General features: G+C 47.9%; 2 protein-coding genes across 4 annotated transcripts in view; one reads left to right on the top strand and one right to left on the bottom strand.

Annotated features, from left to right (window-relative positions):
• LOC102089714 (transcription factor HES-5) overlaps positions 1-15,640 on the top strand; it is a 19,705-nt gene extending 4,065 nt beyond the window's left edge. Inside the window, exons 1-3 of one of the 2 annotated variants that reach the window (XM_005514326.3) lie at positions 13,421-14,043; positions 14,221-14,401; positions 14,528-15,640. In XM_005514326.3, coding sequence (XP_005514383.2) covers positions 13,981-14,043; positions 14,221-14,401; positions 14,528-14,769 — 486 coding nt within the window. In that variant the 5' untranslated portion in view covers positions 13,421-13,980 and the 3' untranslated portion in view covers positions 14,770-15,640. Of the gene's footprint in view, positions 1-13,420; positions 14,044-14,220; positions 14,402-14,527 lie in introns of those variants that run through there. The other variant, XM_065037475.1, reaches the window with a different exon arrangement.
• Positions 3,891-6,004, bottom strand: LOC102098987 (transcription factor HES-5). 2 transcript variants are annotated; one of them, XM_065037474.1, is made up of 3 exons: positions 5,643-6,004; positions 5,130-5,325; positions 3,891-4,963 (listed from the first exon to the last, which is right to left on the bottom strand). In XM_065037474.1, the coding sequence occupies exons 1-3, from the start codon at positions 5,706-5,708 to the stop codon at positions 4,698-4,700; spliced, it is 528 nt and encodes a 175-aa protein (XP_064893546.1). In that variant the 5' UTR covers positions 5,709-6,004; the 3' UTR covers positions 3,891-4,697. The 2 variants fall into 2 exon arrangements, with proteins under 2 accessions (XP_064893546.1, XP_064893545.1); XM_065037473.1 differs by having other exon boundaries at positions 5,145-5,325; positions 5,643-5,801.

The raw sequence follows: 15,640 nt of genomic DNA, 5'->3' as shown, positions 1-15,640 counted from the left end.
TTTTCAATAACGCCATGCTATCCCCGGCACAATGCCCCTGCGCTCCAAAGGGCTAAACCAGCTCCCACTGATTAAAGCTTTATCCCTTCCTCCAAGTGCCGGGCAGATGGTGCAGCAGGCGTTGGCTTTCTTCTGGGGACCGCCGAGGCACGCTTCTTTTGTGGCCAGTTTAACACGGTGAATGGGGCGATGTGGGAAATCCTGGGAGCTGTGGGCTCGCACCATCTGATGTGGATGGTGGACCAGGCAACGCTGCCGGGCGGCCAGCGCTCAGGACAGCCGCGGGGCTCAGCAGATCCCCTTGCTCTCCCTGTCGGCTGAAGAGATGGCAAATCCTCAGTTCCGCCCGCGCCTGCTGCACCTACCCTCTGTACTCGTGATGGGCAAAGCAAATATTCCCCCCACCCCTGCTTGGTTTGATTATTAAGGCCTGAAAACTTAATGGCAACGATATTTCCCCACTGCTGATTCAGAATAATGAATTGTCTACTAGAATATATTCATGATGGAACTCGGTGCACTTTCTGCAAGGATTTTGGTGAGGAAAAATAATCCTGTGCTGTAGGAAGCCCAGTTGCTCTTTGTTGGAAGTCTGTAACTAGTTTGCTCAGTTTGGGCCCTTTTCAAGTTCAGCTTGTAGCGCAATAGTCTGTCCCACTGAAACCCAATTGTGATCCAAATCCTCGTTGCTGCCCCTCACGTCTGAGGAAGGAGTTTGTGCTTCCGAGTGTCACTGCAGAACCAGAAGGAAAGACTGATTGAGGCTCAGAAGTAGGGATTTCCCTGGTTTTGGAATGAAGGATTTAAAGGAACAAATCCTCAATATTGCTAAATGTATGGAGTTGATTAAACCATGTGACACAGTAATTCCCTTCTTTGGAGGATGTTGTGGAATCTGGACCCGCTGTGCAGAGATGACTCTTATGCTGTGGACGAAGAGACTTGCTTTCTTAATGAAGATGCAGTTTTCAAAATCACATGTGAAAACAGGGAGGTGCCTCCACTCTTGCTTGGTGTAGATGCTAAAGAGTATAAGGGGAAATAAATCTGCAAGCAATTGTTGAAGTCTGTGTTTGCAGACCTTGCGTGCCAGGCTGGAGGTGGCCCAGGAAATTCATGTGGGCCATGGAGCTTTCTGGTTTGTAGGTGGTGATTTTGGCCCAGGTGCAGACTTACTACGCACTCCGTTTTTACAACAACTGCTACTATGTGTATTACCAATCGCAGCTTTCTTGGCCCATCTGATACCTGGCTTTCTGTGGAGAGGAGCCCAGTGTATTGCAATGTATTGCAACAGGTCTGGAGCAAGGTGGGCGATGAGAGAAGAGTACAGAAAACCAGAATGTCATTGTCTGTGTTATGCAGATTTAAAAAACAGTGTTCCTGTATGTTTGGGGCTGTACTTGGAGCACACAACTTGATAGCTTAAAGCTTTCCCTTCTATACCACTGCTAGAGCATTTCCTACATTCACATCAGCCTGTCTCACAAATGCTATTGATGGTGTTTTTAAAGAAATAATTACAATTTTTATTTTTTCTGTGCCATCCTTAAATGGTTCAAAATCTTTCTGACAACCTCTCTCAAGACACCTATTTAGTGTCAAAGAGCATAACGTTCCCAAGTTTTAAAAGGGCTCTCGCATAATGCTGATCGATCAATGTGCTCCTTGGGAAAATAGCTCTCCAGATGGTCTATCGGGACAGGAATTGCTGGTCGTCACAATGCAGAGCCAAGAAGCGTCACTAATGTGGGCTGTTGTGAGGCACGCTTCCTTTGTGGTCCCTTTGAATGTCATAAATAGGGAAGAAAGTGTGGGAAACTCTGAGAAACTCAGGCCCACACTCTGAGGTTAATAGGGGCTTTGTCAGGAGAGTATTCCTGGGCTGTGGGATCAGCATAATGAACAACATCTCCCTGAAGGGTGGGAATGTGTCGGAGCAGGGGAGAGTCACCCCGGGGACAGAGGAGCAATAAGAAGCTTTGCAGTCAATTATTATAAGTGATAATAATTAATAAATTGTAAACATAACCTTTGCTGTGCCAAGACGGGTGAAACCGGAGGTCTGGCTTTTCGCTCTCAAGTAATTGGTAACTAAAGCCCAGAGGGGCAAGTCTTTGGCTGGTGAAAACCAGAAGTGATGCCTTTGCACCAGCCATGGATCTGACTCCCTGGAGCGAATGGAGGGTTTCTGGGGGGTTTGCTCTCTTCCCCCTGCCCAGAAAGCAGCCACTTGCTGTCTGTCTCCCCCTTACAGCTCTCTGCAAACAGCAGGGCTGAACCTCATGTCCACTGACAACTGAGCAGGGCTGACTTCCCCGCCTCAGTGTAAACGAGAATCAGACCTGTGGTTTGAATGACAGGAGCCGCATCTCTCCAGATTTATGCCAATATTGGTGGCAGGAGTTTGGGGCTTAGAATTCCGACTGAGATCCCACCTGAGTTGTCATTTCTATGGCCTGTTCTTGTGTTAGCCTAGAACTAGAGGGACTGGGTTTAAATCCGAGCCTTCAGTTTGTGCAGCTCTTCTTTGGTTTCCTTTTCTCTCTTCCGTTCGTGCCGTCAGTTTGACACAAACGGCAGCGGTGCTGCCAGCTGTGACACGCACAGCGTGCCGTACCGGGCTGGTAACGTCCCCGTCCTCATGGCAGCAGCAGAGATCTCCAGTTCTCCGGGCCGCGTCTGACCCTGGTCCCAGTCCCTGCGGTGCAGTCAGGTTGTCATGTGCTTTGGGGCGCATCGCATTTTGATTGAGCCCAAACTCCCCCAGACTTCCTATCTGCAAACTGCCTTAATTAGGCTTCATTTTAAAATGCACAAGCATGGATGAACAGCTTGAATTTTTCTGAGATTCAGAAGCTTGTACTAATTAACAAAGACAAGTTGAGCACAGCAAGGTGAAGTGACTTTTTCACAATTGCTAAGCAACCAGAAAATCCAGAAATATCTCTTTGAATTATTTAATAGTTCATTAGGAAGAACAAATCTATCTGCAGCACTGGTACCAGCCCCTGACGAATTGCAGAACTGTACCAAAACCCACCTTGTATTGCATTATCAGACAGATGGAGAACACTTAACCAGTTTGTGCATGCAGGGTAAAACAATAACCAAAATAATCCATGCAACTGTAATGGGGCAGAGCAATATGTTCTTGACCTGGCTAGCTGGCTTTTTGGTCCTTTCCATACGTTTAATCACAAATCAAGTGGGCTGGCCAGGTGCAGCCGGCGGTGCTTGAGTGCAGTTTGATCTCGTCAGCTTAGCGGACCTGAGTTTGCTTAGTCCTTTTTCAGCCTCTGTTTGCTACCAAAGTAGGTATACTTTTAGCCGTACGTGGGCAGATTTCACTTCAGTAAAGGATGTAATTCTGTTATTGCCTGACAGAATTTGTGTTTAGGTAACAGAAGGTGCTAAAATTAAAAGGCAACAAAATCTCATTTACCCCATTGCGGGTGGTTTCAAAGAAGAGGGCGAGATTCCCAAGCAGAGTCAGGTGCCAAACTCTTTGGAGGTTATTGGGAGTTTTGCATGTTGCTCCCTCCTAAGTGGACAGAAAGCATGAGACTGAACTCGGTTGGAAGGCAAATTAGTGGGGAATGGGGGAAAAGAAATGGGCTGTGAAATGAGTGATGTGCTGAAGCCTGAGTAGGTTGCTGTTAAGTATCTAGGTCTACATCTCACTTCGCTTTCACCTCCGTTTTAATTTTTGTTAACTTTTCCAGAGCTTGCTTCTTTGCGGGGTCTGAAATCCTGGTATGCCAAATGAATTTCACAAATAAAAACTGTACAGGAATGAAGGGCTCAGAAATAGGACATCTCCCAATAGTTTCCCCACTGCAGGAGGAGTCTGAATGTATTAGCCATTTTAATCATTTCAAACCGAAGGATTAATGACTAAAACCATTTTTATTGCATTGTACAGTGAAGACAAAGTTGGACATCACACAGGATGAATACATCACAACTTTATAAAAGCTTTTTAAGCACTTTAGCACATCTAGTGAGTGATTATAAGGTACTTACTGCTTCCCTTCCTCCCCCTTTTCTTTAAGGTATATCACAGGTATTTCCTTTACAAAAGGCAGCAATTATCCCTCAACTGAGAGTAGCACATACTGACATTAAAAGAATTTTCCCTAGAGCTGTTATCATAACTTTATGTAAGAAGGTATACTAAAAATAGCATAGATACTTCAGAAGAATCAGCATTTCTTATTAGCATCTTTCACTCAAAAGGTAAAGACTCAAGAGTCTTTATGATACAAAATACGTTCTTCCAAGTGCTCCTTCTTTAGGAAGGTTGATATGTTATCTGGAGACAATGGAGCACTTGAACCAGCGACCCCGGGAGTTAGTAGCAAGATTTCCAGTGACAGCCAGAGGCTCAGCAGCCTTGCCAAGCAAAAGTGTGATGGAAACTGAGGGGCATTGGCTCTCCAAGTCACCGCAGGGCTTGGTCCTTGACCAGGAGCCACCAGGAAAAGCAGCAAATCTGCTGCAAGATACGAACACATTCCTTCACTGTGAAGGGAAACTACTCAGCAACCCTCATTTCCTGTGACAGAAAAACAATAACTGACCGCCCCCTCCCACCTTTGGAAAGCAATGTTTCCTACTTTAAAGAGGAACTATGAAATCACAGGTCCCTCTAGTTTTTGTAGCAAAACAGAGCAATAAAGCACAGTTCAGCAGGTCTACCAGGGTCTCCAGATGGCAGGAGCAGCAACCAGAGTCTTCTGGGCAGGTGGCTTTGTGGCAAACGGACAGGGTGACAGCGGAGGGCTGCGCAGAGCAGGAGCGTGCGTGACACCTGCACCCATCTGAGCTTTGCAGAGGTGCTTGATGAGCTGCACCTGCGTCTCCTTCCTGGGCTCGTAGTAGGACAGAAAATGCATCGCTTCCTTGAGGCATCGCAGGTACCCGCTGTTGAAGTTCTGTTCTAGATTCTTGTGAATGAATGCTGGGAAAGAAAGAGAGAAAGAAGCAAGTGCAGAGCGTTAAGATCGTTACATGTTGATTCGTGCATTGTTTCTTTCAAGAACCCACATCCATGAGCCTTGCTCCTGTGACCAGACCTGGTGTGTTACAGAGGCCCATGGGGGAGCGGACTTTGTGGTGTGAAATACCTGCTCTGCACTCACTGGGGTCCTGCAGCTGGCTCTGCTGCTTCAGGTAGCTGACGGCCACCTCCAGGATGTCGGCTTTCTCCAGCTTGGAGTTGGGCTGGTGCCTCTGGAACTCCTTCTCCAGGAGCAGTTTCAGCTGCTCGATGCTGCTGTTAATCCGGTCACGGCGCATTTTCTCCACCACCGGCTTCCTCAGCTGCAAGAGAGACGGAGCAGATTGTTAAGGATTTTCTGAGACCTGACCTAATTTCCCCTTGTGATGCCCTCTAAACACGCGTTCAAAGATGCTTTCTTTGGTTAGGAGAGCTTTGCGATGCTGTCTATCTGTTCCCCACTCAATTTCATTTAAAAAAGTCTATATAGTCTTCTTTATCTCTCTTTAACTCGTTTGCCTTCCCCCAGACCTCTTTCTCCTTCATCTCATCTTTTCCCATGTAGTATTAATTTGACAGATGCAGCCCATTGTATAGAGCACGGACCAGCCTTTCCAATCCTGTCAAGGGCTCTACTTACTTTATTCTTTTCTTTTGGCAGCAGTTTCTCCTCCATGTGGCTCACGAGAGTGTTACTGGGAGCCATTCTCAGCGCTCTCAGCCCTGGGCACAGACCCCACGTTGGGCGCTGTGCTGAGCGTCAGACCATGCTCAGGCAGTTACCGCCCGCTCTATTTATACATTGGGGAGTTTCAACAAATACGTGAGGCTGGGGCTTGCTGGTGTTTCCCACAGCTGTTCGGCCAATCCAGGGACGCAGCTGAACAATAGAGGAGGCATCTATTAGTGCACGGTACATTGATTGCAAATGCCCCGGAGAGAATAACCTTCTGCCCACGCTGGCTGGTGGAGTGTGCGGCGGGGCTGCCGGGGCTGCCCGGGGAGCTGGGAAAGCACCGACCCTCCAGCTGGTTCTCTGGGATCAACCGCGTTCCCGAGGCCGCGCGTGTGCCCGTCACAGCGTGGCGTGGGGAGGCATGCTTTTGGGGGAGGGTGGGGAGGGAGGGGAGCGCTCTTAGTGTTAAAATCAACAGCACCAGGGACATCTCTCTGCTCTGTCTAGAGAGGGCACTTCACAGCCGTGGGTGTATTTGCGCTGGTTCATACGGTAGTTACACTTTTAATGGGTAAGCCAGAGTGTTAACAGTGTGAAGCAACAGATTTATTTGCATTATGTTTCTGAACACTGTGGAGAATCTGCAGTGAGGATGGTGGGATGCGGGATGGACAGGGTGAATAAATAGGGAATGGGAAGCAAGTGGAAATGGTAACCTGTGCCTCCCTTCTCACAGCAAGGTCTGTGAGCCCGGCATTGCCATTGCCTTCATTGGGACAGCCACGCACCTTTGAGCAGAACCGGGCCATGCCGAGTCACCCCTGCAGCTCTTGCTTTTCCCTTTTCTACTCTGTCTTTCATACAGACATTTACAATAATGTCAGTTAAGATGGGCTAAAGAACAGCATCAGATTCAACCCAGAAGCCCTAGGCCGTAGGAAGTCAGAGGCAGGTCGTGAATGGGATTTAGGAGCTGAGGCCCGTCTTCAGAGCTCAGCCAGGAGCTCGGCTCTGCTGCCGTCCCAGATTTCTGCTGCGCGCCGTTCTCACTCTGACCATGGAGCACCACCGCTGCAGCCCGCATCCGAGGGTCCGAGGCTGAGCCGCCTCCTGCTCCCCGTGCCCTGCGTGTGGCCAAGAATCTGGAAGTGGAAATGGTGGAGGGAAGCGTGCAGTGAGGGGAGAAAGCCAAAGAGAATTTCCTGCTTGGAAATCCCGAAGCCTGAGTTTAATGGGCACTTGACAGGGCAGAGGGAGGTGTCGCTGAAATAGTTCTGTGGTTTTCATTGTAGGGGCCTGAATGGGCTCAGCTCTTTGTGAAGGACAGATGTTGGCCTTGGAGCCCTTTATTCCCTGCATTGTGGGAAAGCCAGGAGACAGGACATCTCATGAACACTTTGAAGCGGTCAAAGGATTATGATACAAAATAAGACACAGCTCAGAGACCATGCCCTCGCTTTTGCCAGCTATAATACAGCGTTGCCTTTTTTCCTCCAAACGCTGGTGTCCTGTGTTATCCCTTCCCTAGCCAGCAATGGTGGCAGGCCGCAGAGCTGACAGGTAGGCATGTACCAACCTGGCTGCAGAGACTCTTTAGTGTCAAAAAACATCTTTTTCCCAGCTCTGGAGAAGCAGCCCTGACCTTTATTGCTGTATTATAACTGATAGCCAGATGGTCTTTTGGGAGTTGGATTCTTTCCCTTTCTATCATTCAGGCTCAAGCACCGTCACTAATGTCGTGAGTAGTTGCAAGGCACACTTCTATTGTCCCGACAAGAAATGTTATCAATAGGGGAAAAGTATGGGAAACGCAGAGAAATTCAAACCCACACAGCCTGGTGCTAATAACTCCTTTGTGGACCCTGCGCTTCTGTCAAGGCGCGATGAACTCGCATGGCTTTTCACCGAGCATGGCTGAAAAGCGCGTGTTTCACCTTGCAGGCAGGGGTTTCTTGGAGATCTGTCTTCACCAGGAGAAAGGGACAACACGGGGCAAGGGGACAGAGACCCGGGTTCGCGCAGGGTGGGCAGCAGAATACAGAGCTGCACTGGCTGACCCTGGGGCTGCGCTTTGCTTCACCGTGCCTCAGTTTGCCCGTCTTGCAGAGGAGTTTCTTTTCTCCCCATCTGTTGGGAGCCCGGCAGAGATGCATCTTCCCTGGGACACCCTTGTGTCACCGCAGCTGCCTGGAGAGCAGGGTTTGCAGGACATGTCCTGCCTGCAGCCTCGTCTCCAGCCGCCTTTCGGCCCTTCCCCAGGCCAGCCCGTGGCTGGCACTGCTGGAAAGGCTTATTGACATGGGTAAAATGCAGAGCTTTTTGAGAGCAAGCTCTGATCTTGCTTGCACAGGTAATGTGTGAGTGGCAGCATCACTGAGGAAGGCAGAAATTATCATCTTTGAATGCTTGATGAAACTTCTGGGTCTGTATGTTGTGCCACACACAGCTCACTATTGCTATCTGGCTGTGTCCTAATGTTTAAGATTCCTGGAATTTAGCACCATAAATCCCTTCAGCATCCTCATGCTCTTGTGACTCGCTCTGTGGAGGTTTCTTGCTAAGGTTTGGAAGGACAGGGTACTGCTGAGTTGAGGTGAACCCTATCAGTCCTTTGGTGGTTTTTAACTGAGGAGCCCCTGCTTACTTTGGTGGCACAAAGGTCCCTTCTCCCAGCCCCCAGGTGTCCCTACCCCCTACCAGCTGTGTGCAGGGGCTCTCAGTGATGTTACATTCTGCACAGTAAAGAGTTCACAAATTATTTGGCATGGGAGGCAACATATTAAAAATATTATCCCGCAAAACTTGCTATTGAGGATTGGCCTCTTGCGCTCTCACAAGCCAAGCGTAATTCTGCTGTGTGAACCAAGTGGAAGCGCAGTGAAATCTGCCTCGTTCAGGGGAAAAGGTTATGTTGTTATTAGACCTATTGTATAAAATATTTCATTAAATGTCATTAGCATGGCATTATCTTGCCTCCTTTAGCCATCAGAACCCTGGCAAAAAGGGGTCTTTTATTACCGTAAAGTACATTCTTCACAGGTTTAACCTTTTTTTTAATTAGTTTTTCTTTAGATCCAGAATGCTTACTATACTGCCATTCCCAGGTGCATAAGTGAAGGCAAGTGGACTTTGATCATTAGGAAACATATGAGACAATTTGATCTGCATTTTCAGGGTTGTTAGAGGCAAGAGCAATTTCTATAGCTGCTTGTTTGGGTGACCCTGAAATTGTCATGCACCAATAGCATAGTCTTTCTACAGTGAGTATGACAAATAATTAAAAATTAAGGAGAATTTATTATTTTTTGGCCCAGCTGAAATTCCCACAAGTCACCTCTCAGCACATTCAAGAGTGCACAAGAGGGATTTATTATTTCCTGGTATATTGACTCTGAAAGGTCTGGGGATTACAGCTGCTTTGCACATGAATGGCCGGAGTGTGTTGTACAAAGGGCCTGGTCTGTGGGATAATGGGGCTGGATGTGGGAAAGCGCTGACCCTGGGGAGAGCAGGCTGGTGCCTGATGGCAGGAATCAATTACGGCTCAAAGGAACACATTGCCCTGCCAGCAGCCTTCGGGGAGCCACCATGGGATGTGTTTGGCACCCTCCTCCCTCCAAAACCTGTGTCCACCGCAGAATATCTCCTATCCTTCTGCTTTCGCCAGGGGACTCGCCTGCACCTTGCTCTGCAATTAGGCCAGTCAGTGCTACGTTAGTTATGGTCTGTGTAACGTAACTGTTCCCATCTCAGCAGCTCTCAAATGCGACCAGACAAGGTTTGAGTTTTGCTCTAAAGTGCCCCGGATGCTGCTGAGCTCAGCGGGAGCACGTGCTCCCCAAAAGTCCTCGAAAATATGCAGACCCCATCAGTCGGTCCCCTGCCCGGCTCTGGCCAAGAAGAACAGCCTGTCGCTAACAATGGGGTGCAGGGAGCAAGCACAGAAGCTGCTGAGTTCGTGCACTTTCTGCATTGTTTTGGATGGGTTTTTTTGGAAGACGGTGGCTTTCAGTTCTTATGATGGGCTCAGCACCTCAGAGGATCTGGCATTACTGCCGGCCTTTAAAATGTCAATATTTGGGCTTTGAGAAACCAAGAAATGGGCTGAAAGTCATAAGGATTTAACAAAAACATTTTCACGTGTCTAAGAACAATGCAAGTCCTTTGAAGTACGATTCTGTTGAATAGATCATTAGGTATTTGCTGATCAAGGGTTTGAGTGCATCTTCCTTTTCAGCATTTCATGAGCTTGAACAAATTGTACTAAATAACCACTACTGAACTTGAGTGCAAAGGAGAACTTCTGCGGCCGCTTGCCTGGGGTGGTGTGGGACTGTGAGTGTGGCCCAGGCTGGTCAGCCAAAGTCTCCCACAAGCTATGGGGTTGGCTCCTTTTCAGAGATACCAAAGCTAGTTGAATCAAAAGTGTATACTGAGCATCTTTGCAAACCAGATGTCTCAAATAGCCGCCTGGCGGTAGAAGCACTGCAACCAGTAGGCTATTTGAAATACTGACATTTTGGTATTCTCCTGTCTGCCTTATTTTTCTTCCTTTGTAAAACATCACTAATAATATGTCCTTATCTCACAGAGGAGGTTGCTGAGAATTCATTAGCTGGTATTTGTAAAGCACTTTGAAAATGCAAAGCCAGTGCATTATTCCTAGTCTTCTGGATGCTTTCCATGTTATTAAAATCGGGATTTCAGAAAGGCTTATCGGGGATCAAAACAGCATCCCAAACTTGAAAGGAAGCACGACTGTTAAACCATCAACTGTGGCCTCCCCCTCCAGCCAGATGTTAAGCCCCAAAGAGCCGGAGTGGCACAAGGAATTACTTTCCCAAGTTCCCCCAGCTGGGCTGACAGGCCGTGATCAATGGTTTTCTCTCCAGTGAGTGCAATGCAGATGGTCTGCCCAGAGCAAGGGTTCTGTGGAGCACAAAGGGAAGTCAAACACCATTTCTAATTCAGCTTGTAGCATGGCACACTTCCTTTATCCTGCGCCTGAATGCCCTGAATGGGAGAGCAGTGTGGGAAACTGGAAGGAACTCCAAACTCACAGGGTCCGCGGGGCTGTAGGACACCCCTGTCCCCACACCACATCTGCCTGTGACAGACAGAGGGGAAAAGAGTGACAGAACGAAAAATCAGATTATAAAAACTTCATGAAGTGAAAAATAAACCCTGAGTGAATGGGGAAAACAGTGAAGGAAGGTGTGCAAACGGAAATTGTGCCAGGCTGAAACGGGGCGCTGCCAGCGGCAGAGCGAGCGTGGGCGAGGGACAGTGACAGGGACGGGAGCTGCAGGAGCAGAATCTTGCTCTCCCACCAGTAAGGCCAAAGAAAATCATCCCACTGAAGGTGGCAGAGGTGGTTTCGACCCACACTGAGGCTTCAGAGCCACGTATTCTGTTTGTCTTTAATTCCCCAGATTTGTTTAATATGTTTTGGGAAACACAGACCCCTGATATTAGCCAAGCTGCTCGTAAGCTTATGCAAACTGTTGCAAACAGATACAGAAGTGCCTCCAAACCCTGACTGGCCTGGCATGTTAATCTGAATTGCTGTTTGCTGGGGTTTAAATACAGGCCCGATTTCCTCCTGCCAGCTGGGAGATCTGCAGGTGAGGCGCGGGCTCCTTGCTGCACAGTGATGGGGAAAACATGACACCTGTGGGGCAGGAGGGTAGCAGGATACTTTTGTATGTAGAGCTATAGGAGCTGGGCTTGGTTTTAAAGAAAATTAGATCAGATCTTATACCAGTAATGCTATGGGGAGTCTTTGATCTTCATTAATACTCCTAAACTATTCTGTATTGCTTGGATGAGATAAATGGGATATAATAGAACAGATTCTCGTATTGGTGTTTGAAATGTGAAAATTCAGGCTCAAATTCTGCTGATTATGATTCTGATGAATTCCCCTGTAGGTGTAGAGGTAATTTATATTTACAGCAGTTTACCGATAGCTCTGGAGGTACGAAAGGTGCAGGATGAACCTAGCAGCCCGCTTCTCTCTTCGTGGAGTCCGAAGTTTCTGTTGGTTGCAGTGAGGATGCAAGAAAGGCCCTTAGCATTGGGCCCATTTTATTTCTGACCCCAGGGTGGTCTGTAGGACTCAGAGCTGACTGAGTCTCCTGCATTTTGCTGTCTTCCCTGTTCTCTGCTCAGAAGCGCCGCTCTGTCCCCGCTCCCAAGTGTTCCAGCTTTCTAAATGACTTCCTAACAGAAGGCTGTGGAAGGCTGTGGACCTCGGAGTTTCCCACACCATTTCTTAACGATATTCATCCCTGTCACAAAGGAAGTGTGCCTGACTACAAACTGCATTAGCAACGGTGCTTGGCTCTGCATTGTGTGCAGTGGGAAACTTTGCTCCCAAAAGGCCATCTGGGCAGCACACAGCAGAGGAGAAGCCACGAGCATCTCTCCAGACTTGGGAAAGCTCTTCCTAAAGAACGAACATCTGGCAGAGATTCGGCCGGAAGACTATCGCTAATGCCGTGTTTCAAACACATTATCCAAATGCAGCATCTTGGGATCCTAATAAGTTTTCTATGCAATACTGTGTATGTTTGGAACCAGAGCACAAGTGTGTCATTCAGAATTCATTATAGGGAGGAATTTTTGTTACCACTTTTCTGTAGGATTTCCAACCAAAGCAGAAGCAGAGTATCTACTTCCAGTAACTGAGCATCTAATTTGAGTAACTATTCCAAGATGGTCAGTAATTGGCTAAATTTTCCCCTCACAGACTGTGAATCCAAAGAGAAAATGAAAAGCTATTTTAAATACATGGATTTATTTCAGATGCTTTAAAATTCATGCTGTTCCTATAGCTACCTATTAGTGAGCTAATCTGGAAAATAGAAACTGTCTCTAGCAAAACTGCTAGTGGACCCTGCTGATCAGGGAATTGATACATTTCTTCTTCACATGCTTGATTAATGAGCTCAAGAGACAAGTTACTACTCAGGAGTTTCTGTTTCAGAGAATGTCCCAAGAGGGACGCACAGAGGGAAAGGTTGGTTTCGGAGGTGGCATTACACGGGCTCAGAGATAATCCACAGGCTTTGGGGAGAACATGTGAAATGGTGTCACAAAAGCTTTCCCACAACTTGACATAAAAGCCTCGGAGCTCAACAGCTGCTGCTCTGTAGGGAACGAGGGAGCCCATTCACCAGCAGCACAATGGGGCTGGACAGCGGATCCTGGAGGGGTCACGAGCCCTTACCTGGGCTGACGGGTGACGAGCTGCAGAGCGACAGGGAAACGAGTCCGTGTGTGTGTGTATTCACATTAAAAGATGTGTGACCACACACGTTTATATTAATATATACACGGACACGCACATATACTAGTGTAAACACAAACGGTATTTATATATTACAGTAAAAGATCCCCAAATATAAACCCTAAAATCACTTGACAGTAATTTATCTGATTACTGTTATTCCGGTAATGAATGTTGCAGAGGGAGATACTGATGCTCAGAGAGAAGCGAATTGATCTGATCATGTCAGAAACATAAGGTGCTTGAGAGTGTTCTAAGGAGGTGCCTAAGATATCAAGGGAAGAGAACAAAGATCGAAACAGAAAACGTTTTCAATAACTGTGTGTGCTTACAGTTAGATGTATTGATTTGCAGTAAGCCAAGCTGGAAAAGCTGATTTCTGTTTCACAGGGGCAAAACTAGTGTCACAGTCACCCGAGGGAGAACAACTGGCTCTGGCTTAGTGAGAAAACAAGGTCAGTGGATTTAAAGAAATTCTGCTCTTTATCTCAGGGGGCCAGAAACTGCCCGTGTGTGCGTGTGCGCTTGTGCACGCTGCAGCGTGTGCCGCCGTGCGAGCCTGGAGCAGAACGCAGCCCCACGCAGCAGGTCGTGCCCCGCGCGGGCAGCGACCTCCTCCTGCCTCCACGCCCTACGCCCACGGCTGCGGCCGGAACGCCAGTGATCCGCGGCATTAGTCAGCAGCCTTTTCCCATTGAAGGGCGGCTCTTTCCCAGCTCCTGACAGTAACTCTGATCCCAGGCTTTCAGGCAGCACACACTCCCCACCTGCTCATCTGGGAGAAGGTCATTATCCCCCGGCTATTCACTGCCAATGGAGCATGCAAGAATAGATGCTTCTCCCTTTGTGCGGCCATTCTCCCTCATTGGTTGTGGAGTGTGGGAAACTCCAGCAAGCCACAGACCCACAGACTCTCAGAGAGGCTGCACAGTATAAATATCGGGCAGGGAGAGCTTCCAGCCACACATTTCTCCTGGAATTCCACTCTGAGAGCTTCCTTTCTCAGGACAGATGGCTCCCAGCACTGTTTTCCTGGAGCCCGATAACCTGCTGACACCAAAGGAGAAAAACAAAGTAAGTCCAGGCACAGGAAGGCAGCTCCGAGCCGCGCTCTCAGCTGTTCCCATAGCAGTTTACAGCAGCGGAGAAACTGCTCCACATAGCTTAGGAACAGCGACAGGCAACAGTCCTGGGAAATGGCAGAGAGAAGATTCATCTAATAATAAGTCTCTTTTCCTTTGCTTTTTACAGCTGAGGAAGCCGGTGGTGGAGAAAATGCGCCGTGACCGGATTAACAGCAGCATCGAGCAGCTGAAACTGCTCCTGGAGAAGGAGTTCCAGAGGCACCAGCCCAACTCCAAGCTGGAGAAAGCCGACATCCTGGAGATGACCGTCAGCTACCTGAAGCAGCAGAGCCAGCTGCAGGTGAAGAGTGAGTATTGAGTCTTGTTTCGGTCTCTAGCTTGCTGCAAATCTGTGACAGCTTTATGAATCTAGCCATGAACAATTGCTCTAAGCTACCATTTCTTCCCCTTCCCTCTTCTCTTCCCTTCTCCAGCTGCAGGATCCTTCCATAAAAGCTCTCAGTTTGACTTCAGAGAGGGCTATTCTAGGTGTTTGCAAGAAGCTTTCCATTTCCTCTCTCTTCATAAAGTCCGGACTGAAACGCAGACCAAACTTTTAAGCCACTTCCAGAAGAGCCAGTTGGCTGCTCCGGAGGTCACCTTGTCCCCTGGGAACCCCAGCACCCTGAAGCAAGCGTCCCCCAAAGATACCAGTGCTCTCTGGAGACCCTGGTAGTCAGGGGAGTCCTTCCGCCATGGACCTTTGCCTTTTCCAGTCCAGAGGAAGGATCTGACAGCATTTGCTGGTCCAGCTCTGATCCTCTTTTCTGTAGGGAATTTTATTTCCCCTGTGTGTTTTATTTATGTGTGAAAAGAATGGCATAGTTTTGACTTTTGCGGGATCCTTTGGCAAAAGTTCAGGCGTTCTGCTGAGTGCTGTTGAAGCTGTGTGGACGCTGGTGTAGAAGCACACAGCATCCTGCCCAGTCGGGGCAAAGGTCTTCAAAATGGAGGGTATTTTTGTAAATGTTACGGTTGTGACGGACAAGAATTGCTGTAGGAGAGATTTCTCTAATATTGCTTGTACGAGCCATCAGCTTTGCTCTGGCTTGACTAGAGACACTTGTTTGCTCAGTCACTCCAGAAGGTAAATTTACTCCCCTTTCGTTCATGCACACTTGATTAAAATCAGTTTCCCTCTGCTTATAACTTGTACAGCATCAAAAACGGGTTTTGGTTTGGATCTTTCCCCAGTGGCCGTTCCACAGTCCTAGATGTAAAGTGTGGCAGATGGGCAGAAGCTAGGAAACTATGTGGAATATTTCTACTGTTTTGCTGCTTTTTTCGATTTAGAAAAAGAGTATGTTACTGCTTTATGTTAAAGAAATGGTAGTAGGTAAAAGGCTTAATTGGTCAATGTTACACATTTTGGGTGTAAGCTATGCTTTTTCTAGCATTTTCATTATAATAATGATTTTTGTGTGTATCGAGTGGTTTAATTCATGGTGGATCGTGTTTCTCCCGCTCCTGGGACAGCGCCATGGCTTCTGTGCATACTGCGTATGCGTCTGTGTTTGTAGAGAGCAATAAAATGCATTCGTGTGCAA

The sequence above is a fragment of the Columba livia genome, chromosome 21 (genome assembly GCF_036013475.1).
Source record: "Columba livia isolate bColLiv1 breed racing homer chromosome 21, bColLiv1.pat.W.v2, whole genome shotgun sequence".
Taxonomy (NCBI): Eukaryota; Metazoa; Chordata; class Aves; order Columbiformes; family Columbidae; genus Columba; species Columba livia.
This window is presented reverse-complemented; position numbering and strand designations above follow the sequence as displayed.